The sequence below is a fragment of the Hippoglossus hippoglossus genome, chromosome 18 (genome assembly GCF_009819705.1).
Source record: "Hippoglossus hippoglossus isolate fHipHip1 chromosome 18, fHipHip1.pri, whole genome shotgun sequence".
NCBI classification, from domain to species: domain Eukaryota; kingdom Metazoa; phylum Chordata; class Actinopteri; order Pleuronectiformes; family Pleuronectidae; genus Hippoglossus; species Hippoglossus hippoglossus.
In genome coordinates, this window is record NC_047168.1 from 10711112 (window position 1) to 10730738 (window position 19627).

General features: G+C 45.6%; 1 protein-coding gene across 1 annotated transcript in view; it reads left to right on the top strand.

The window, feature by feature from the left end:
- Positions 1–19627, top strand: part of si:ch73-335l21.1 (insulin receptor substrate 1-B) — a 43574-nt gene that overhangs the window by 10529 nt on the left and 13418 nt on the right. The window contains 4 exon segments of the mRNA XM_034569162.1: positions 1616–1917; positions 2274–3398; positions 3401–3439; positions 3442–5455. Coding sequence (XP_034425053.1) covers positions 1616–1917; positions 2274–3398; positions 3401–3439; positions 3442–5455 — 3480 coding nt within the window.

The following is a 19627-nucleotide window of genomic DNA, read 5'->3' on the forward strand; positions in this document are numbered from 1 at the left end:
GGAAACGGAAGCTCGGTTAAAATGGTGTCCACTGTGCGTGCTGGGACCTCTTGTCTACACATGGTTGTCATTGTAGGGTTTGCAGCAGAGGCATGAGAAAAGAAGAGCAAACGCACGCAGACATAATCATATATTTGTAAATTGTGCGGTGAGGGCGCACTGTGTTTATCCCGGTTGGACCAAAACCAATGCCTAAGGTAGAATACCACACAAGCTTCTTCAAAATAAGGTCAGTCACTCAGGAACTCGTCAAAAAAAACAAACACTTTTGCTGTCATTACTTCAATATGCCAGATGTGGTAGGTTAATAAGTCAGGTGCAAGTTAACCAGTACCTTACAAAGAACATCCTGTTCCTGTGAAGGGAGCAGGTGAGTATATCGTTGAGGTGGTTTGTTTCTTCAGTCTTGTCGTGATTTAGATTATGAATCTGTGTTGTACATTGTGTAGTTTTCATGCCCAGACCTATCCAGCCTGGCAATTCGACAGAGAAAACAAAGTAATGCGGTACATGGGAGGAAAGAGGCCTTGCTTAAGAAACATTTTAGGGTGAAAGCATGAGTCACACATCGCGGTATTCCTATAATCCTGGTCCCTCAAGTAAAAGAGCTTGGAGGTAAATCTGTGGTATATTCAGAGGCGGTTTCAATGATTTGCATGACATGACAGAGTTACGGTAATTTTCTGGGGTAATGGGCACATTTCCTGCTTCAGATCTTCGAACAATACAGTGACTTAAAACACCAAACAGGTGACCAAATATTGTTAACTGCTTAAGTAAGTCTGCTGCCTTTGTATGGCCCCTAACAGCTCAGATTTCAAGTCTCACCAAGAGCTTTCTCTCCTGTGTTTCATTGCCTCACTAATTCCTTACTGTCTGAGCACAGAGCACGCAACACAAAGGATGAATGGACTGCCTGTAGTCTTGCTAAAAACACTAGATTTCATTAGTTTACAAAGGCGGTTTATTGTCAGTAGAGCAGCTCTAGAAATTGGCTCTTGAGGAGCTTATTGAGAGCTTTCTCTTAGATCCCCAGCCGTCTAAACTGGCATTGTTTGGCTTGGTTTTCGGAGAAGATTCACTTGTTAAGCATTTTCCAAGTTGGTTCACTTAGATTTTCCACGACGGTTGCTTTACTCCCGCAGTCATCATTCTTTTGCAGGGCTTCAGTTGTCAACAGTTTTTTTTGTGTTTCTTTTTTTCCACACTGGTATGTGTGCGTGTTTTGGGTGTCAGGATGACAAATGAGACCCCAGGAGTCTGCAGGTAGAGTGAGCCTGTCTCACAAGCTGCTGCATGCTCTGGTTGGACTCATATCTGGGGAAAAAATCTGTGAAAAGCCCAATATCAGCACAGCTTGCATAATAGAGGCACTCTGCTCTCCACTAACAGGTAAATAGTGGTGGTTTCACCTCATGTTTCCCTTTGGTCACACATCCATGAAGGTCATCCTGGGCTTTGTTGCTGTAGTTGCACTTGTTGGTGTTCTTCATAAATCCTCATCTGTAACACTTTAATTACCTCTCTCTTTTTTCCCCACATGCAGTATCCTCTATTTTTCTTTTTCACTGAAGCAACCTTTTAATCTCCTTCTCTCTCTGTCTTGCCCCTGAAGGTAAGAACCTCTCCGACAGTGCGGCAGCGGGGGACTATGGCGTGCCCAATCCTGGGCCTGCGTTCAAAGAGGTTTGGCAGGTGAAGGTGTGGCCCAAAGGCCTGGGTCAGGCCAAGAACTTGGTGGGCATCTACCGCCTTTGCCTGACTGACAAGACTGTCAACTTTGTCAAGCTCAACTCTGATGCTGCTGCTGTGGTGCTGCAGCTCATGAACGTCAGACGCTGCGGCCACTCAGAAAACTTCTTCTTTGTCGAGGTGGGACGCTCCGCCGTGACAGGCCCGGGCGAGTTCTGGATGCAGGTGAGCCTGTAATCTGCAGTCCATTTTATGTTGACAGTTTCAGCCTCCAATCCCAAATAAATGTTAAGACCCTATAATCAACTGAGGGAAAGAAGCTGCAAAGTTAAGGCTAGCATTCATGTAACCCTACATTATGGTCCAATTCAACTTTAAACAATGTAGTTAAAATAAACCTAAAGGCAGTTATAAATGAAAGGAAAAAGTGAGCTCTTGTTTCAATGATGCATCTTAAATAGAAATAATTATATAGAAATTTTACTCCCAAAAGAAATAAGATATAATTCTTAAATAAACCCAGATTCTCCCAGGATTGTGTTTTGAGTTTACTGTACATGAGGTTTTTCTGTCACTTCTTAGTGGATGATTCGGTGGTGGCCCAGAACATGCATGAAACCTTGCTGGAGGCGATGAAGGCACTGAGCGAGGAGTTCCGCCAACGCAGCAAATCTCAGTCAAACTCCGGCCCTGGAGGAGGTGCTACTGCTTCAAACCCCATCAGTGTTCCGTCACGCCGCCACCACCCAAACCCTCCTCCCAGCCAAGTGGGCTTCACCCGCCGGCCCCGAACTGAGCCTCCTGGAGGCACTAACTGTGGAGCAGGAGGCAGCAGTGCCAATGCTTCTCCAACCCCACGGGATATCTTCCCGAGGTCTCGCACTGCCAGTGATGGCGGGAAAGGTGAGGATGGGATAACTGTGACCACACCGCTCCAAGGACCGAGCTGTAGTCCCTCCACCAATGGCTCCTGTTCTACCACCCCAATCCTCAGGTCGAAGTCAGTCCGTTCAGTCCCCACCACAGCTGCTAAAACTCCTCTTGGGCTGATGCGCTCCATCTCCACCCCAGCGCCCTCCCCAGCCCAAAGCCTCTCATCTAGCTCTGGGCATGGCTCTGACTTTGGAGGTGTAACATCTTCTGCTACTATTGGCCCGGGATGTGGAACCTATAGCCATGTTCCAACCCATCGTGCCTCCGTCTCTGGCTCACCCAGTGACTATGGCTCCTCAGATGAATATGGCTCTAGTCCTGGTGATCATACGCTCCTTCCCTCCCCAAGCCTCCCTGGAAGCTCTGTAGGTAGCGTCAGCAGCCAATCCCTTGGTGATGAGGGAGCCAACTACATCCTGATGGGCCAACGTAGTGGTGGGGGCAGTGGTAGCAACAGCAATCAAGGGAGCTTGACGTCCAGTTCCGTGCCAGCACCAGGAACACCACCCTGTGGCTCCCAGTCCCATACCAGGAGAGTGCTGCGTCGCTCGTCAAGTCGTGAAAGTGAAGCTGAACGTAGGCTGCTGAGTAAACGGGCTTCCTTACCTCCTATGGCCCTGGAGAGGCTGGCCCCACATCAGCGTAGAGCTGAGGAACCAGCAGATGAAGATTCAGCTGATTATGCCATCATGTCGAGGAGCACCAGCCGTGAGTCCTTCACATCCCCCTCCTCCTCCACACAGAGGGAATCTGTCATGGGGGCTGGTTCAGCAGGGGAGGAGGATACTTGGATGTGGTGGAGTTCAAAAGTGAAGTGAGTGGAGAGCAGGTGGAGGTGTAGATTTAGGTGTAGACAATGGGTATATGTCCATGCTGCCTGGCGTCACTCAGCCTCCAGAATCCCTGTCCCAGTCTCTGGCTGTCTCTGTCCCGGACTCAGATTCTAAACCTGCTGATGATTACATGGCCATGACCCCTAACAACAGTGTGTCCCCTCCACAGCAAATCCGGCCTCCACCAACTTCTGATGGCTATATGATAATGTCCCCCAATAGCAGCTGTTCACCTGACCAGCGTGGTGGTCTCTCTGGAGGAGCTTGGATAGGCAGTGGCAGTGCAGACAGCAGGGCAGGCAGTGACTATATGAACATGTCTCCTATCAGCGCTCGTTCTGTAAATGGCAGCCCCCCACCCCCTGAACACACTGCTCATTTGGAGACCAGTTCTCAACAGCATGCCCCCAAGATGGTTTATTCCTACTATTCGCTTCCCCGGTCATACAAACATAACCCCTCTGCTGGACACTTTGACGATGGGCCAGGACGAGGCAGAAGGCCCAATGGGAGTTGTAGTAGGGGAATGAGTGGAGGTAGGACGATGGGAGTGCGTCAGGAGCAACCAGCATCAGGTAACTCAGCGGTGGGACGCCACCTGTCACTCTCATCTTCCTCGTACTCCTCTAGCTCAGCTAGCAGCGAGAGCCTTGGGGAGAGCGAGGAGAGAGCTACCCAGTCAGTGGCTGGGGGAACTCAGTCCAAAGATGGGATTAAGCTCCAGCAGAGACGGGGCTCCAGCGGGTTGTCCAAGCAGGGTAACCATACTAGAAGCAGACCAGTGAGTCTGTTTGTGGATGTTTCTAAAGCTAATACCCTTCCTAGAGTCCGTGAGAATCCCCTGCCCCCAGAACCGAAGAGCCCTGGAGAGTATGTAAGCATTGAGTTTAAGGGGGAGAGGTGTGGCCAGACTGGGGTTGGAGGAGGACGTGGCCGGGGTCTCAGGCATGGCTTATCACTGCCTCATTGCCCAAGCAGCCAGAATCCTCATCACAGGACAACTTCTTGCCTAGGTAACTTTGCCCCGCTCTCCCGCAGCCCCTCTGCCCCCATCACTCCCCCAGCTGCCTCTGAATATGTCAACATGGACTTGGGCCCTTCTCCGTCCCCCTCACCCCTCTCTCTTACCCCACTAGTTTTCCCATCTTTCCACACCCCTCCCACGCCTCCAACTCTTGCTCATGCCCCCAAATCTTGTGATGAGGGTCCTACTGTCCCCCGTGAAGAGAGAGCCGAAGTAGCCGAGGCCCCACTTAGGAAGAGCAGAGAAAGTGCTCCCTCAGTGTCTGACTCCGTGTCCCCTATATCCTGTGGAGACTACACAGAGATGGTCTTTTCCTTAAATAGCAACATTGTCCCTAGGTCATCATCCAGTGTCTCTCCCAAAGCCCCTTCCCCCACCAGGACTGATCCTTCGGTTCCAGTGTTGTCACGGGGTCTTGAATTCTCCCTCGCAAAACCTGGACTCAATCCAGACCACGGGGCTAAAGTTATCCGTGCCGACCCCCAAGGACGCCGACGTCATTGCTCAGAAACCTTCCTGGCCTCGCCTTCCCTCCCCACCTCCACGTCCACTTCCTCTTCGTCCACTGCCTCCCTATTTCCCGAACACACCCAAGCTGTGGCCCGTCGGCTGGGCTTTGAAAGCGTGCTGTGGGGGAATGGTGCTGCGAATGATACCCCCACTCAGTGCCCCCTCCCTGGACAACAGTCCCTTCCCACGAACACTCAGACTTCATCCACAGAGCAAGGTCTTAACTATATTGACTTGGACTTGGTCAACAAAGAGAGCCCCCATTTGGGCCTGGATGGACCCTCAGGTAGCCAGGCCCCTTCTCGCCTCTTCTCCGTACTGGGTGGAGGTTCTGGGATTGGGGGAGTGGGCGCAGCAGTCAGCAGCAGCAGCAGCAGCTCCAGCCTCAACACGTATGCCAGCATTGACTTCTACAAATCAGAGGAGCTGCGGACACATCAGAATGGAAACAAGGAGGGAACAGGTAAGAGCTGATTAGACTTTATTCAGTATCATGTCTCTCCAGTTTTCTCTTCACACAAATGCACACTGTGATCGTACTTTTTTCAGTATGTGTCGTCCTCCTCTCTCTTTGTCTTCCTCCTTCTGCTCTGTCACATTATTCAGATGAAAAAAAAACAACACTTTCAAGATAATCCGATGGAGAACAGTCTCCCTCTCCATCTGTACTTGTAATAAAACTTCGCCTGGCGCCATATTAAAATGTGGACACTAGTCTGATTTGTATGACTGTGCCCATAGTCCACAGTATGAGATATAGATCACCTGTGCTGACAATCTGTTAATTGGTTTCCTCGTCTGGAGGTTGGTTTACTTCTAAAGAGAAGAGACCACTTTTTACCTGATGTGATTGTGTTAGGTGTTGAAGGCCAGACAACCTATTGGAATAACAATGAATATCGATATTCTGGAAATGACTATTGATCCTCTTGAGGCTTCCCAGTGCTGCACCTCCTCAATCCAGGTTTTTTTCGTGGGTTTTGGTGCAGATTTAATACACGTTTGTTTTGTATATATTTATATTCAAGTTATTACGACAAGAAGAATCATTCTGCTTCAGTTGAGCTGTTTTTTCCATCTCACTGCAGTGCTACTCTCAGCAAAGGAAACAATTGAGACTTCATACAGGTTATTTACTCCAAGTTCAATAAAGTAGAACTTTGACCTTGTTTTGTGTTGACCTGTCAGATTAAGATTCAGCTATGGAGGAGAAAAGTGATTCTTCCTTGTATCTTGGGGATTTTATTTTAGGTTAATTTAGGAGTTTTCCACTCCCCAATTAAAAAATTATGATGATAATATAAAGTAAAGTAAGCAGACATTCAAACTGGCTTACCTGTTTTTTTGCTTTCTTGTGCTGGGGACAAGTAAAAGGGAAAGGAGCCAAAGTGTGTCAGCAGGGCTCCTTGTCATAAATTCTTCAAGTGTACTGAACTCGAGCAGCACTCTTGCAAAAGACATTCCCTCATTTGATGTTTTGTTGATGGTGGTGCTCTCCTATAGGTGTTTAACCATCTGGAGGACCCCTAACAATCTGCTAAAGGCCCACTAGAAACCTCCTGAAGGGCTTGTGCTCCCTCGTAAAGATCCACCAAGTCCTCCAAACCTCCTTGAAACGTCTAAAACCTTCTCACTGACAAACTTAAATGTTAGAGTCTCCTCAATAATCACTAGAACCTCATTAAGGAACCATAGAAAACTGTCTGTAGATTCTTTAAATACAATACTGAGGATAAGTGTGTTACCGAGCCTCGAACTAGGTTTTTGTTAGTGTTGGTGTGTGTATGTATCTGATATTATATAATAGAATAATAGATAAATGGAATAGAAATAGAAACAAGGTAAAAACTGAAATATTCAATTAACACTTTATACGTATGCAATATGTCCATGAAATACAGATTGGTAATATACATGTGCAGTATAATATAAAATGCATACTTACAGTGCTGTAACTTAGTTGTTAGTGGGGGGGGGGGGGGTCAATAAGGTTAGGCTATGAATTTTCATTGTATTTCCATTTTTTCCTCCTGCACGGGGCAGATTTCGAGCTGTGGGGCACCAACACAGCTAAACAATGCCTCAACTAGGTCACAGTGAGACGTTTCCTCATCGAGAAACATTCCCTTTGAGCCACTGTCTGCACTAAATTGGCCTGTTAAGAAGTGGATGTCTGCAGTATAAGCAGATAGAGCGGCATTTAAATAGAGATGTGGATTTATATGTAGTAAAACGCTCAGTAGTCTTACTTAACCTTCCACAGCGGGGCTCTTGTGATGAATGCACCCTGCCAAGCACCACTGTTTATGTAGCCCCGCTAGCTTCCACATGATTTGCACTGTAGGTTGTGTTGGACTTAATCCTCCCGGGTTTCTGCGGTAAACATTTCATAGCTCTGCCCCCGAAGTTGGATTTAAGAATTTAAGGCATTAGCAGAGATTCATCACGGGATCTTGCGGCGAGTGTCTGAGCTCCACAGTTGGTTTTCATAGATTCCCCACATGGAAACGAAGCATCAGGCCGCATCCATATGTCGAAGTGTTGGGAGTTTTTTTATTGGGAAGTGGAAGCCGTGCTGGTGGAAGCATGCAGCGGTTGTTGGGTGTATTTTAAATGGAAGTGCTGCAGGCTACCGCTGCGGGACCATATGGGATCTGGCTGCCGCGTACGTCAGCGGGGCAGCGTGGGGGGGAGAATGTTACACATTGGCTGTGAATGTTGAGATGGGGCCAGTGCTTCACTCACACAGCTCTCAAATGCCTCTGTACAGTCTTCCCCCCCCTCCTTTCATCCCCCCCATTCCGCCTCCCCCTCTTTCCTCCTTCAATAAATGATCCTTTTGTTTGAGTGTTTTTACCACAGTGGGCTGGCGGGCCTCTGCAGGGCCGAGCCCCGGGACGGGTGGACTCTCCTGAAACTGTTTTTCTCCCCTCGCACTCTATCATTTGTGTGTGTTGCTATTCTTTATTCTTTCTCACCTCATTTTCCACTTCATCTCTGTGTCTCTCTACTTGTCCTCACACCTACTCATTCCTCACAATCTTCACCCTGCTCCAACATCGAGGCAGATGGATATTTGAAATTCCTTCCCTCCCTTCTGTTCACTATTGTGCAGCTTATTTCTCTCTCTCTCTCTCTCTCTCTCTCTCTCGCTCTCTCGCTCGTCTTCACGCCTCTCGTCCTCCTCCCTTCTCACATTGTGTTTCCTTCCATCCTTTAAATACTTGCAGAGGCACTTCGAAATAGATTTTCTCTTTATTTTTTGCTTCTGAGCATCCAAAACACAGGGAGCGAAAGAGGCAAAAACAGAAAAGAAAAGTGGCCACACAGAGATGGCACAAATCTACCAACAAAAATACCATTCAAAAACTATTAATTATCTTGTCTTGTGTGGATCCTGTGCAGAGTTTTGGTCTGTCGTAATTACAGGGTTACTTTTTCCTCCGACAGGCACCGGCTTGTATAGGAGAAAGAGTGTGTGTATGTCTCGGGGGTACATAGTTTTGGCACATGCGGCCCGAAAGCTAAATCTGGACATCAGTAGTGGGATATGTGCCAAAAACAATTCTGTGTTGGACGCTGGTAACGTCTTATGTAATGGCCAAAATGAACCTCCCATGATTTAGACACTGAGGAAACGCAGGGGGAGTCATTTCACTCCAAATAACTCAAAAGACGAGAATCGAATCAGAGCGAATCAACTGCAACAGATGTGATGTGTGTCTGCGTTTTCGCCCCGTGACACGCATTTGAGTGTGGATGCAGTAAACACTGTGTGATGTGTATTTTTTTAAGAGCAGTGGCGGAAATGCGTGTATGACTTTGCCGTGTGGATCCATGTGTGCGTGTGTGTGTGTGTGTTTCCCACGTGACGGAGTGGACTGCCGTGACCTTGAGCCGAACAGACAGTGTGAGCTTGCTACTTTATTTTCGGGACAAAATGTTAATTTGAATTAAATCAGCCACCACTCCCACAAATCTCCCCCTCAAGAAACCCATGAGAGAATTTTATTATCCGCGCTCGCAGCTGTCCCCTTCCCAGACTATTATTTTATTTCTTCTCCATCTGGAGGGAGAAGACGTGTGTGCCAGTCTCAAAATAACATCGAGCCTTTTAAAAGTCCTGCCCTGAGACTAGTTCCCCCTGCAGGACGTCCATGCATATGTATCTATAGGATAGAATTTAGCCCATGATTCAGACTGTGACTTGAATTTTATTGTCGGATGGAAACGGAAATCAATGCTGTCGCGTTTCGTCCTTCGATTCCCAGTCACGTGAACTCTGTTGTTTTTGTTGTTGACGGCTCACAGAGCGAGGCTGTTTACATTTGTTTACTGTTGCCTAATTGGGCAAAACTCATGCATAACTGACCAATTGGATCAGTATCGTGTGTGTGTGTGTGTGTGTGTGTGTGTGTGTGTGTGTGTGTGTGTGTGTGTGTGTGTGTGTGTGTGTGTGTGTGTGTGTGTGTGTGTGTGTGTGTGTGTGTGTGTGTGTGTGTGTGTGTGTGTGTGTGTGTGTGTGGCTTTGTGTCTAGACTCATCATTTGTCACGTTGTAACACAGGTTATAGATTTATGACCAAAAAATTATATCAAGATAAAACTTTTCATTATCAGTCAATCAAGAATTATCACGATGAATGTCACATTATTTAATTTTTAAGTTTAAAGACAGCTTTTCGCCCCAAGTGAAAGCTTTAACCTCTAAAACTGTAGATAAAATGTTTTCTCATATAAAATTATATATTTCCTGGAACATTTATGTGCGAGATCTGTTGATGCATAAATGAATTAAATGCAAATAAATACATCAATTAAATTGAAATATGCAAATTAACCATTCAAATAAAAAACTTTAAAAGGGCAAGTAAGATCTACTGCTGAACTCTAAAGTTGAACTTTAAAGATAAAGTACATTTAACATCAGAAACTTTATCGACCCTGGTTCTCTGTGCAGCACGTTGTTTTATTGGTGACGCTGCAGGATTCCTTGGCCTAGTTGGCAGCTGCTTGGCACATTCCCACATCCTCAGAGTTCAGGGTTATGTGGGCTGCGAAGAGGTAAAGCTCACTTAAAGTCAGTGAGTGAAGCGACCAGGAAAACACACACACCCACACACACAACAAAGTTCTTTCACTGACCAAATCCTGCTCACTATAGACATTAGAAGAGCTGTGTAATTGATCCCATTACCTCCCTATCTATCTATCTCTGTCTGAGGGAGCAGTTTCCTACGTTTTCTCCAGCAATAAGTCTTCACCTGTCTGAAGCAGATTACATTTATTTGCATCTTAGACCTCATCGCTTTGGCGAAACCTTTTTTTCTTTTGTTACGATAAGTGACGGGACAAAAGGCACAAGCCCTCACACGATCAGACAAATTGCGAAGAAGCCAACACCTTCACTTAACCACATTATTAGGAAGTAAAACAGAGCGTGAATGCATCGGTAGTGTCAGTAATAATCCATCATTGAAAAGGAAAGCTGTGAAAGCTAAGTGTGTCGGGGCAAAGTTGAAGCTGGAAGACGATCTGTAAACTGCGCTGCGACATTTACACAACATTCAGGGTCATAGTTTGACCTTTGACCTTAGATTTTCCCTTTAAATTAACCTGAGAGTTTATATTTCTAATGATTTTCTTTCTCAGTTTTTAACCCATGTAAAGGGTTGGCATTGTTGAAAGCACTACATTCATTAAGTATAATATATTCTTTATGGAAATCCATTATGCAACGAACACTGTGACATACGTTCACCCCTCCACACTCCACACTGATATAGACTGAGATGACAGACGTGTGTGTAACGCAGGCCAAAGACTAACAGCTCTGGTGGAGTTACGTAAAACACGACCACGTGGACGGGACGTGACCCCTAAAGAGGGTGAGGCTCCGGGCACACACACACACACACACACACACACACACACACACACACACACACACACACACACACACACACACACACACACACACACACACACACACACACACACACACACACACACACACACAGAGAGAGAACTCCACCCTCCAATCACTACTGTGCAGCCTCTGGCTTCAAATGTGCAAGATGGCAGCGTTTGTACCCGGGATATTTTGGTTTATTTTTGGGATGTTGGGACTAAGTCTTTACAGTTTACAGTGTAGGTTATGGTTGTTAGTTTGCTTAACAACAATCAATCCCAGCTGAACCATTGTGTTTGAGTGTGCAAGTGCGTGTGTTGTTTATCTCTTTTTGTGTTTGTTGTTGGTGCTGGAGGCAGACGGAGCTCCCGCCTCCTCCGCTGAGTGTCACAGCAGCACAGATGTGGAGCCGTGGCAGCAGAAGTGAACATGTGGAGGACAAAACCAAGACTGATATTTGACTATTGGAAAATAAAACCCACTTAATTTCTTGCTCATGAGTCAGCGCTGTTATCTTTATAGTTCCAGCATCTTTGATCATTTCTTTATTTCGCCGGGGACCTTTTGAGGTAAAGAGAGACAAAGCTAAACGATCGTTTAGTTACGGCAGCTTGATAAATTCCAATTTTAGCAACTAATTGGCCTTGGAGACTTCCAGCTCCTTTGTATTGGACTGTATAATCAGCTGAATATAAAAATAAACAGGACGAGGCAGGAGGTCCTCCCCTGAATCTTATGATTACATAATCTGTACAAAGCTGGAAATGAGCTCCACACTGCAAACTCAACTTTCCTTCATTAGCCTAATTACGGAGTTACACAACCGATTTGCCCCAATGCACGGGAGGATGCAAAGTGAGTGGACAGCAGAGAAGCCCACAGCTATTTGATTTTCAGTCTGAGGAAACAAAAGCCATATTTCATACTTTCATACTAATATTTTATTCCCCCCCCCAAACTCATTTATCTGGCTGTGAATCCTTTCAGAAAACGAAGGAGGTCAGACGCACGGTCGCAGGGTTTGTTTTGGTTGAAGTCAGGGACGTGTCGTTCTCCGAGGTCCAGTCTGCTTTGTTTGGGTGGTCCGCTCAGCGAGTCTCTGAGCTCACACTCTCCTCTGTTTGGGTTTGAGCCTCGAAGGTTGTGTGTGCAACTGTCCCACTGCAACATATCAGTGTGAGAGGACTCGAAAGGTCTGAGGCGTTTTCCTTTCCCACTGACTTCAAGCCCCGGACCATGTGATGAGGTCATCTGCGTGCGCCGCAGCGGCAGCATGGTCTCACTGCAGCCCCCTCGCCTTCGTCCAATTAGGCGAATCAGAGGGGTAGAGGAGTAATCCGAGTTTATTGCTAACACACACACACACACATATACTGATTTGTGATGCATGATCAAGCCGTCGCACACACACACACACACACACACAACACTGGTCACAACACTATGCAGTGTGACAGCATTCAGCAGTATGGGGTCAACAGTGCAAATCTCTAGAAGTACAGAGCGGCTTTATTCTAGTAGCTTTCTACAAACCTGTGTGAGCCAATGAATGTCCACCGTGTAAGAATAGAGGACAATAGCAGCCGGCACAGGCTTTGCAGTGGCATCACAAATCTTTTTCTTTTTTTTTACCGCCAGCCACATCTGGCGCCATCATGGAGATTCCACTGGAGAGTTTGGCTTTGTGCAAATAACGTGCTAAATATAAAACAGCCACTGAACAACAGGGCAAACACCTGGAGAACATGTGCTGCAGAGGGAGTTTACGGGATGTTACAGGTCATCATGTCACAGCCACAAGCGTTTAACTTAAGATGTTTGCTCGATTATTATTCTTTACTTCTAATGGAGACAGTATTGTGCAGGTTTCTGGTGCTTTCTCTTCTCACTGATCTTGTAAGGGGGATATATATCAGGGTACCTTTTTCATGCATTCTCACCTTGAGTTTGTTGGATGCATGTTAGTGTGACAATCAGCTGTCGATCAATAAGTCATCCAGGCTTCATCCTTGGAAAGGATTTAAAGGGTTTTGGAGTTCTGGTGCGAATTGATTTATCCTCCGTCTTAACATTCACACCTACGCTTGATTTAGAGTCTCCAATCAACCGAACCCCAATCTGCCTGTCCGCCTCAACCCGAGCAGACATGTCCGAAACCACCGCACACGATTAGGCTGCAAACTGAAGTCTGGATATTTTGTCTTGAAATTTTCCAGAGGAGCTGAGTGTGCAAATGTCCGAGTGCGATGGTCTGGAGGTTTCCCAGAGCGGTTCCTGCCAGCACCCTAGTTAGATTTTAGTGATATCATGTGAGAGCAAAATGTCGTGGGCGTGCATTGGTGTGGCCCTGCTGCAGCAGATGTGGATAAAATGATGAAAAGTGTTGAAGGGAAACTGCTTTGAGTGACACGTCCATGAATCTGAAGACTTAGACGCCAAAACGATACACAGAGGAAATATTATGCTGCCAATCGTTTTATGCTGCGTCTCAACAATGAAGTGTTCCAAATGCTCCTTCCCCGTTTGCATGTGCAGTTGTCATGAATACGTCCCTTGAATATGAAATCCAGTGATGGATGGTGGTGCCTCAGCCTTCAACACAAAATCAATCAGATGGGTCTTTGGGGAAATACGAGTTTCCTGCTGTACAGGAAGAAGGAAAGTATTCATAGCTGCATATGAGAAAAGCAGAAGAGAAAAATCTAAAATATCTCCTTCATGGCGCATTGGTTGGGCAATGTTTGACGACAGTGTCGGGGAGAAGAGGAAACGGCTGGATTTGATTTTGCAGGATGAATAAATGGAGCCTAAGTCTTAACCGTGTGCGTCGCATGTTGTCCATCATGTGAACGTAAGCTGCATCAGGCTATGAAAGCGTCCTTGTACGGCTCTTACATAAGATCCTCTTCTGATAGAGTTTCAAAATTGTTCTTTACTTCGAATAAATGAGCGTGACCTTGTGGTATGATACGGTTGTCCATGGTGGGTCTTATGTAACGTTACACAATCACGAGCAGTTACTCCAACAGTTGTACAAACAGAAAACCCCCTTCGGGCCAAACTTTATTTTGATGCCACAAATGGCGCCAAATAGTCATTCGTTAGGAATTTAATAATCATTTGCGTTCGGGAGCCTCTGTGTGGCGCTGTTCCAGAACACGGGTGCACATCTGTGGCTTTCCTTGGAAACAAGTGTTTTGTTTTGTTTTTAATTGAGGGGAATCGATGATGATAACTGATGTTAATACTCCATTTATCGTAAAACGGTGTATTGTTGGGTTTTTTGATTGTTGGCTGGACAAAACAAGACGAATGAGAACGGTATCTTGGACATTTCTCTGGATTTCCAACGTTTTGCATTCCTCCGCCAGTGCCCAGCGGTCCCTTGGAATTAAATCAAGCTGCACCACATTGCACAAACTCATTTGTATCCACCCCTTTCTATAGGCTTGATTTTTTTTTCATCAGGATCCAGGAATTATTCCCATGGAAATTGTTGAAAATGTGAAAAAAAAAAAGCCTTATCTCATAATGTTAAAGGAAGTGATCTGCATCTCCTCTTTAATCCGGACCCGTGCTCGTTTTTAATTGGGTCTGTCTTGGCCCGTGTTCCATCCTTCCACCAAGATTCGTGGAAATATGTTCTGTAGCTTTGCATAATCCTGGTAACAAACAAACAAACAGACAGGAGTGTAAACATAACCTCCTTGGCGGCGGTTTAATAAAAATAATCATGAGTTGCAGCCCTACTTTAAAAACGTTCTTGAATCAGCTCTCTTGTGTATTCTGGGTCGGCTTCGGATGAAACTACAGAGCCGGGCAGTCACTTCTGATTTTAGCCTCTGACTGACTTCTTTTTGAAAGCAACGTTGGTCGAGCCTCGTGGGGATCAGAGTTTCAAGAATCATCCAACACTGTCAATAAAATAAAGACCGAATCCATAAAATATCTTTTTTTTTTTTCAAGAAAATACCAAACTTAGGGGAAAAATAAGTTGATGAACAATGAGCTCTAGTATTATTTGATTATTCAGAAGTCTCTGTGTGCAGGAACATTGAGGATGTCATTGAAAGAAAACTTTTAAAATGGAAATATAGACTTCTACGACCTGGAAATGCTGACGCGAGTTATGCCGGAGTTTGAATGGTCCATTTTTCTTCCTCTCATATATGCTTTATTGTGAAAAATCAATTTTGACAGGGAGCAGAGGGAGCTGTGTGTCACATGCTTGTTACCGTGGTGATTTACCAGTGAAGAAAACTCATTCATTTGTTGATTCTTGACGTCTTGTCACTCTCTCTTTCTTTCTGTTCTTTCTGTTGTGTTTGTGCTTCTCTCCCACGCCTTGTTTTATTTTCACTCACTTATCTTCCCAAGACCTTGACAAGGCTGGATTCTCATCTCTCACCACAGGCGATTTTATTTCCTCACACACACATAAACACGCTGGGTTTCTTTCTGCGTGGAATGATCTTGCTGATAGTGGCACATAAATAACGTGTGACTTTGGCGACTTATCCAAGGCCGGCGCCAGAGCAGCAGAACCTGAGTGACATCATCACGTGAACATACGAGCTCTACCTCGACTTAAGAAAAACTTTATAAAATTGCTCATCTATTCATGGTTGAACTTTTCTTTTTCAGCTGTTAATCCCTCACTTACTTCCTGTTCAGCCAAATGGGCGGCTGAGGGTTTAACAGCTTGCTCAAGGGCTCCTCGACAGGAACTCAATAGCGGCCCTTGCTACTGTGTGTGTGTGTGTGTGTGTGTGTGTGTGTGTGTGTGTGTGTGTGTGTGTGTGTGTGTGTGTGTGTGTGTGTGTGTGTGTGTGTGTGTGTGTGTGTGTGTGTGTGTGTGTGTGTGTGTGTGTGTGTGTGTGTGTGTGAGAGAGAGCTGAGCTGAGCTGCCCGGCCAAGCGAATGTTAATTAGGTAGTAAAACCTCAGCTAACAGTTCAGTACTCTAGTCAGGTTTTGACTGACTAGTGGCTTATTCACATCCATTTGGCGTGCACACACACACACAAACCCACCAGATTCACACATTTCGTTTGTCCAGAGGCGCCTCTTTGACTGACCAAGCTGCCAATACAATTCATTCCCCCGCCGCTGTGTGCTTGTGTGTGTGTTTATATGTCTCTGTGATTGTGTTTGTGTGTGTGTGTGTGTTTGTCTTAAGGACTTTGGCCCCTGAACTTGTCATTGATGTGACAGAAAGGTATTTGATGGCCACACCTGTATGTGCTTTCTTTTCAATTCAGAGTTCTTTGGTTAACACTACAAAGTCGGGGTTTGTTTGGTTTACACACACACACACACACACACACACACACACACGTGCACGCACACATTCTCGAGGCACTGCTGCTCTTAATCGGAAAAGCTGAGACAGATCATCCAGGCCAATCACCTTTCAGGAAGCAGGGATCAGCCAAAAGCTCCTCAGCTAATGGCCAAAGTAACCTTCACTTACCTGCCCCCAGTCTAGCCTGTCTATACATACATACACACACACACACACACACACACACACACACACACACACACACACACCTCCTGTCTCTTTTGTCAATACTGTTTTGCTCATTTTGTTCTGAACAAAGCCGCTCCCCCCCACCATGCCTCCCTCCTCCACTCTCCAGACCTCTCTTTCTTTCTTCCCCTCCTCTTCCTGCCTTTTCTTCTTTTTCTCTTTGGACTTTTTGTTTGCTCTGTTTTTTTTTCTTATTTTCACATCCGACTTTTCAGTTGTTGTTTTTTTTTGGGGGGGGGGGTCTTTCTCACAATCATGTCGCGCAGATTACGAAGCTCTCGGGCGGGGGAGTGTGTGTGAGAGATGTTTGTGCTGGAATGAATGAATGAATGAATGAATGAATGAATGAAGCTCCTGTCGTGTCACCGCGGCCCGAGGAACTTCCATCAGATATAATATAAACTACATGATTTGATTTAGATCAGAGGAAAGATTTGAGCGGAGCATGTAGGCATTAGGAGGAGATCACTTCCTAACACTTCCTGTTTCATTAAGTCGGCTCACCCGCCAAGTTAAGGTGAAGCACCTGCTGAATGCATCTCTCATAACTGGACTCTGTTGCATAATACACACTCGTCATAGTTTGAATTTTTGGTGCATTTGTTTGTATTTCGTGAAATCATTACCACCTTAATTATCTTAACGATAAATATGAAGCAACAGCTAGATCACTTAGCTTAGCATAAAGACTTAAAACAGGTAGAAACAGTTAGCAATGATTTGAGGGGTTCAACAGTAAAGTGAAATAATTGACAATGATTATAATTTAGCATTTTCTTTATAAAGTGCTTTTAACTATGCTTAAAACCATTTTACACAGTTTCTGCTGCTTTTCTTTGGAGTCAAAATGGGTTTGGATTAGTCCGCGACAGAAATAATCCTTTATTTGGGGAAAGTGACTTTTATATGTTTATGTGCAATTTCTCCATTTTCAGTTTTCATAGACTAAACAGACAAAATGATTTGTTAGTTGCAGCCGCTCATTGTGGTTTGGTCAATTTACATTGACGTATACAGTGTGTCCCTTTTTAGTTTAAGTATCTTCTGTGTATGTGTGCGTTTCCATCTCGATATATATATATGAGTGTGTGAGATGTTTGTGCCCGTCAGTGTGTGTGTGTGTGTGTGTGTGCGTGCGTGTGCATGCCTGGCAGCGTGCCAGCGCCCTGTATGAGCGGGATCCTGGCTACAGAGTGCTGATTGTGCGCTGTGGTATGGGATGTATGCCGGGCTCAGAGAGCATCGGGTGCCTCCTAAAAGAACGGAGAAGCCACCCACCAACCCACTGGGGTTACTGAGTCCACAGGAGGAGGAGGAGGGAGGGAGGGAATGTTTCCCCTCCTTTCTCTCTCTCTCTCACACACACACACACACACACACACACACACACACACACACACACACACACACACACACACACACACACACACACACACACACACACACACTTATTTGTCTCCTTCAATTCTCACACACTCCCTCAGGAAAACGCTTGGGCTTCCTTTTGCTTTATTCGAGCTACAAGTTCTCTGCGTTCTTCACGCTCTTGAGTTTGTTCCCTGGTCACACCCATACACACACACACACACACACACACACACACACACACACACACACACACACACTGTACACTGTACACTACTTCTTCTCAGGTGATTGTCTTGATGTCAACATAGCCGCAGTGTTTCTCCCCATGTCTCCACTCTGATCTGTGTGCGTCTGACTGTGTGTGTGTCTTATTGGATCCCGGGCCATGACATCACTCAGCTGCCACTTCTCTAACTGGGTTGGTCCGTAAAGAGCTTAGTGCCAGTGGGTGTTGGAGACCACTAAGCTGATTACGGTCTACTAATGAGACGCTTCTCGCTTGAAGTCTCTCTGTGTGTGTGTGTGTGTGTGTGTGTGTGTGTGTGTGTGTGTACTGCGTTATTTGTTTATGTGGCTGGGTGTGGGCTTTAGCACACGTGTGTTTGTGTGTGTGTGTCTTCAGCTGTGCTCAGGCCGGGGGGGTGGAGACGGTCCAGTGGATGAGGAGGGGTCAGAGTTGATCTCTGGGTCAGCCGAAGTGCTGACGTGGACAACAGGGTGTGAATCCAGATAAGACTCCTGTGACGGGGGTCAAGTTATTCTCAGATGAGCTGCCATCAAATCCCTTTTTCCCTCCTCGCTCCCTCTAGTCGGGCTTTGGCAGTAGAGCCCTGATCTGACTAGACTGTTTTGAATTGGGTCCAATTAAGCAGTTTTTTCGACATCTGTGGCTGCCGACTGACAGGTGATCACATGACACTTGAATATTTACCTCTGTCAAATAGCCCCCCCGGTCCGTTTGTCATCAGGATTACGCAAAACCTATTGAAAGATATAAGATGTAATATATTTTGTTGATGTATGACGAGGGAAAAACACACTGTTAGCCCCGTTAGCCAGTCGCCTGCATTACGGGAATAAAATGCTAATACATGACCTCATCCATGAACATGATTTTGTGAAGGTAGATTTTTATCGGAAAACATTGAAGAACTCCCATGATCCCACGCTGCATCACCACTTCATCAAACCAGGTCTTCCATTGTTGAAAATAATTAATGGATCTTGATTTTTAAAAAACTGACATGCTTAGGGGACCGCTATTTATGAGTGTGTGCGATTTGGGGCAGATCCAAATAGAAATCTAGATTGAGTGAATTCAACTGTGTAGTGACTGTTGTGCCTTGGCAGACGTTTGCGCTCGACTGAGTCATTTGTCTTATTGTTGGATTCAGAAATGACAGTTTGGGACGACACATCAGTTACTGTCGTGTAACTTTTACCTAATTTTGTTACATCACTGGCGTTACCATGGTGTTTTCGGTATATTATTCATGGCCTCCGCCTCATTACACTGCTGCCCAGAGCAACTCCCTCAACAGCCAACTCTCCCTTTCAACCAACGAGACCCACATTTGAGTGTCTCTGTGATGTGGAAACATCAGATTTGCACATAAAATGTTATTTGTGTCTGCTGATGATGAAGAAATAAGTCGCAGCGCTGCCGGCCAACATCTTGATTCAGATTATCACCATTTTATTAATCTTTGACATCTTTAGTAATTCTGTCTCTTCCTTTGTCCAAGTATTTTACTTTCATTACTTTTAGGAGTGTTTTCCTCTTCATTGAATTGGTTGCAGCTGAAAAGAAACGTCATCAATGCGT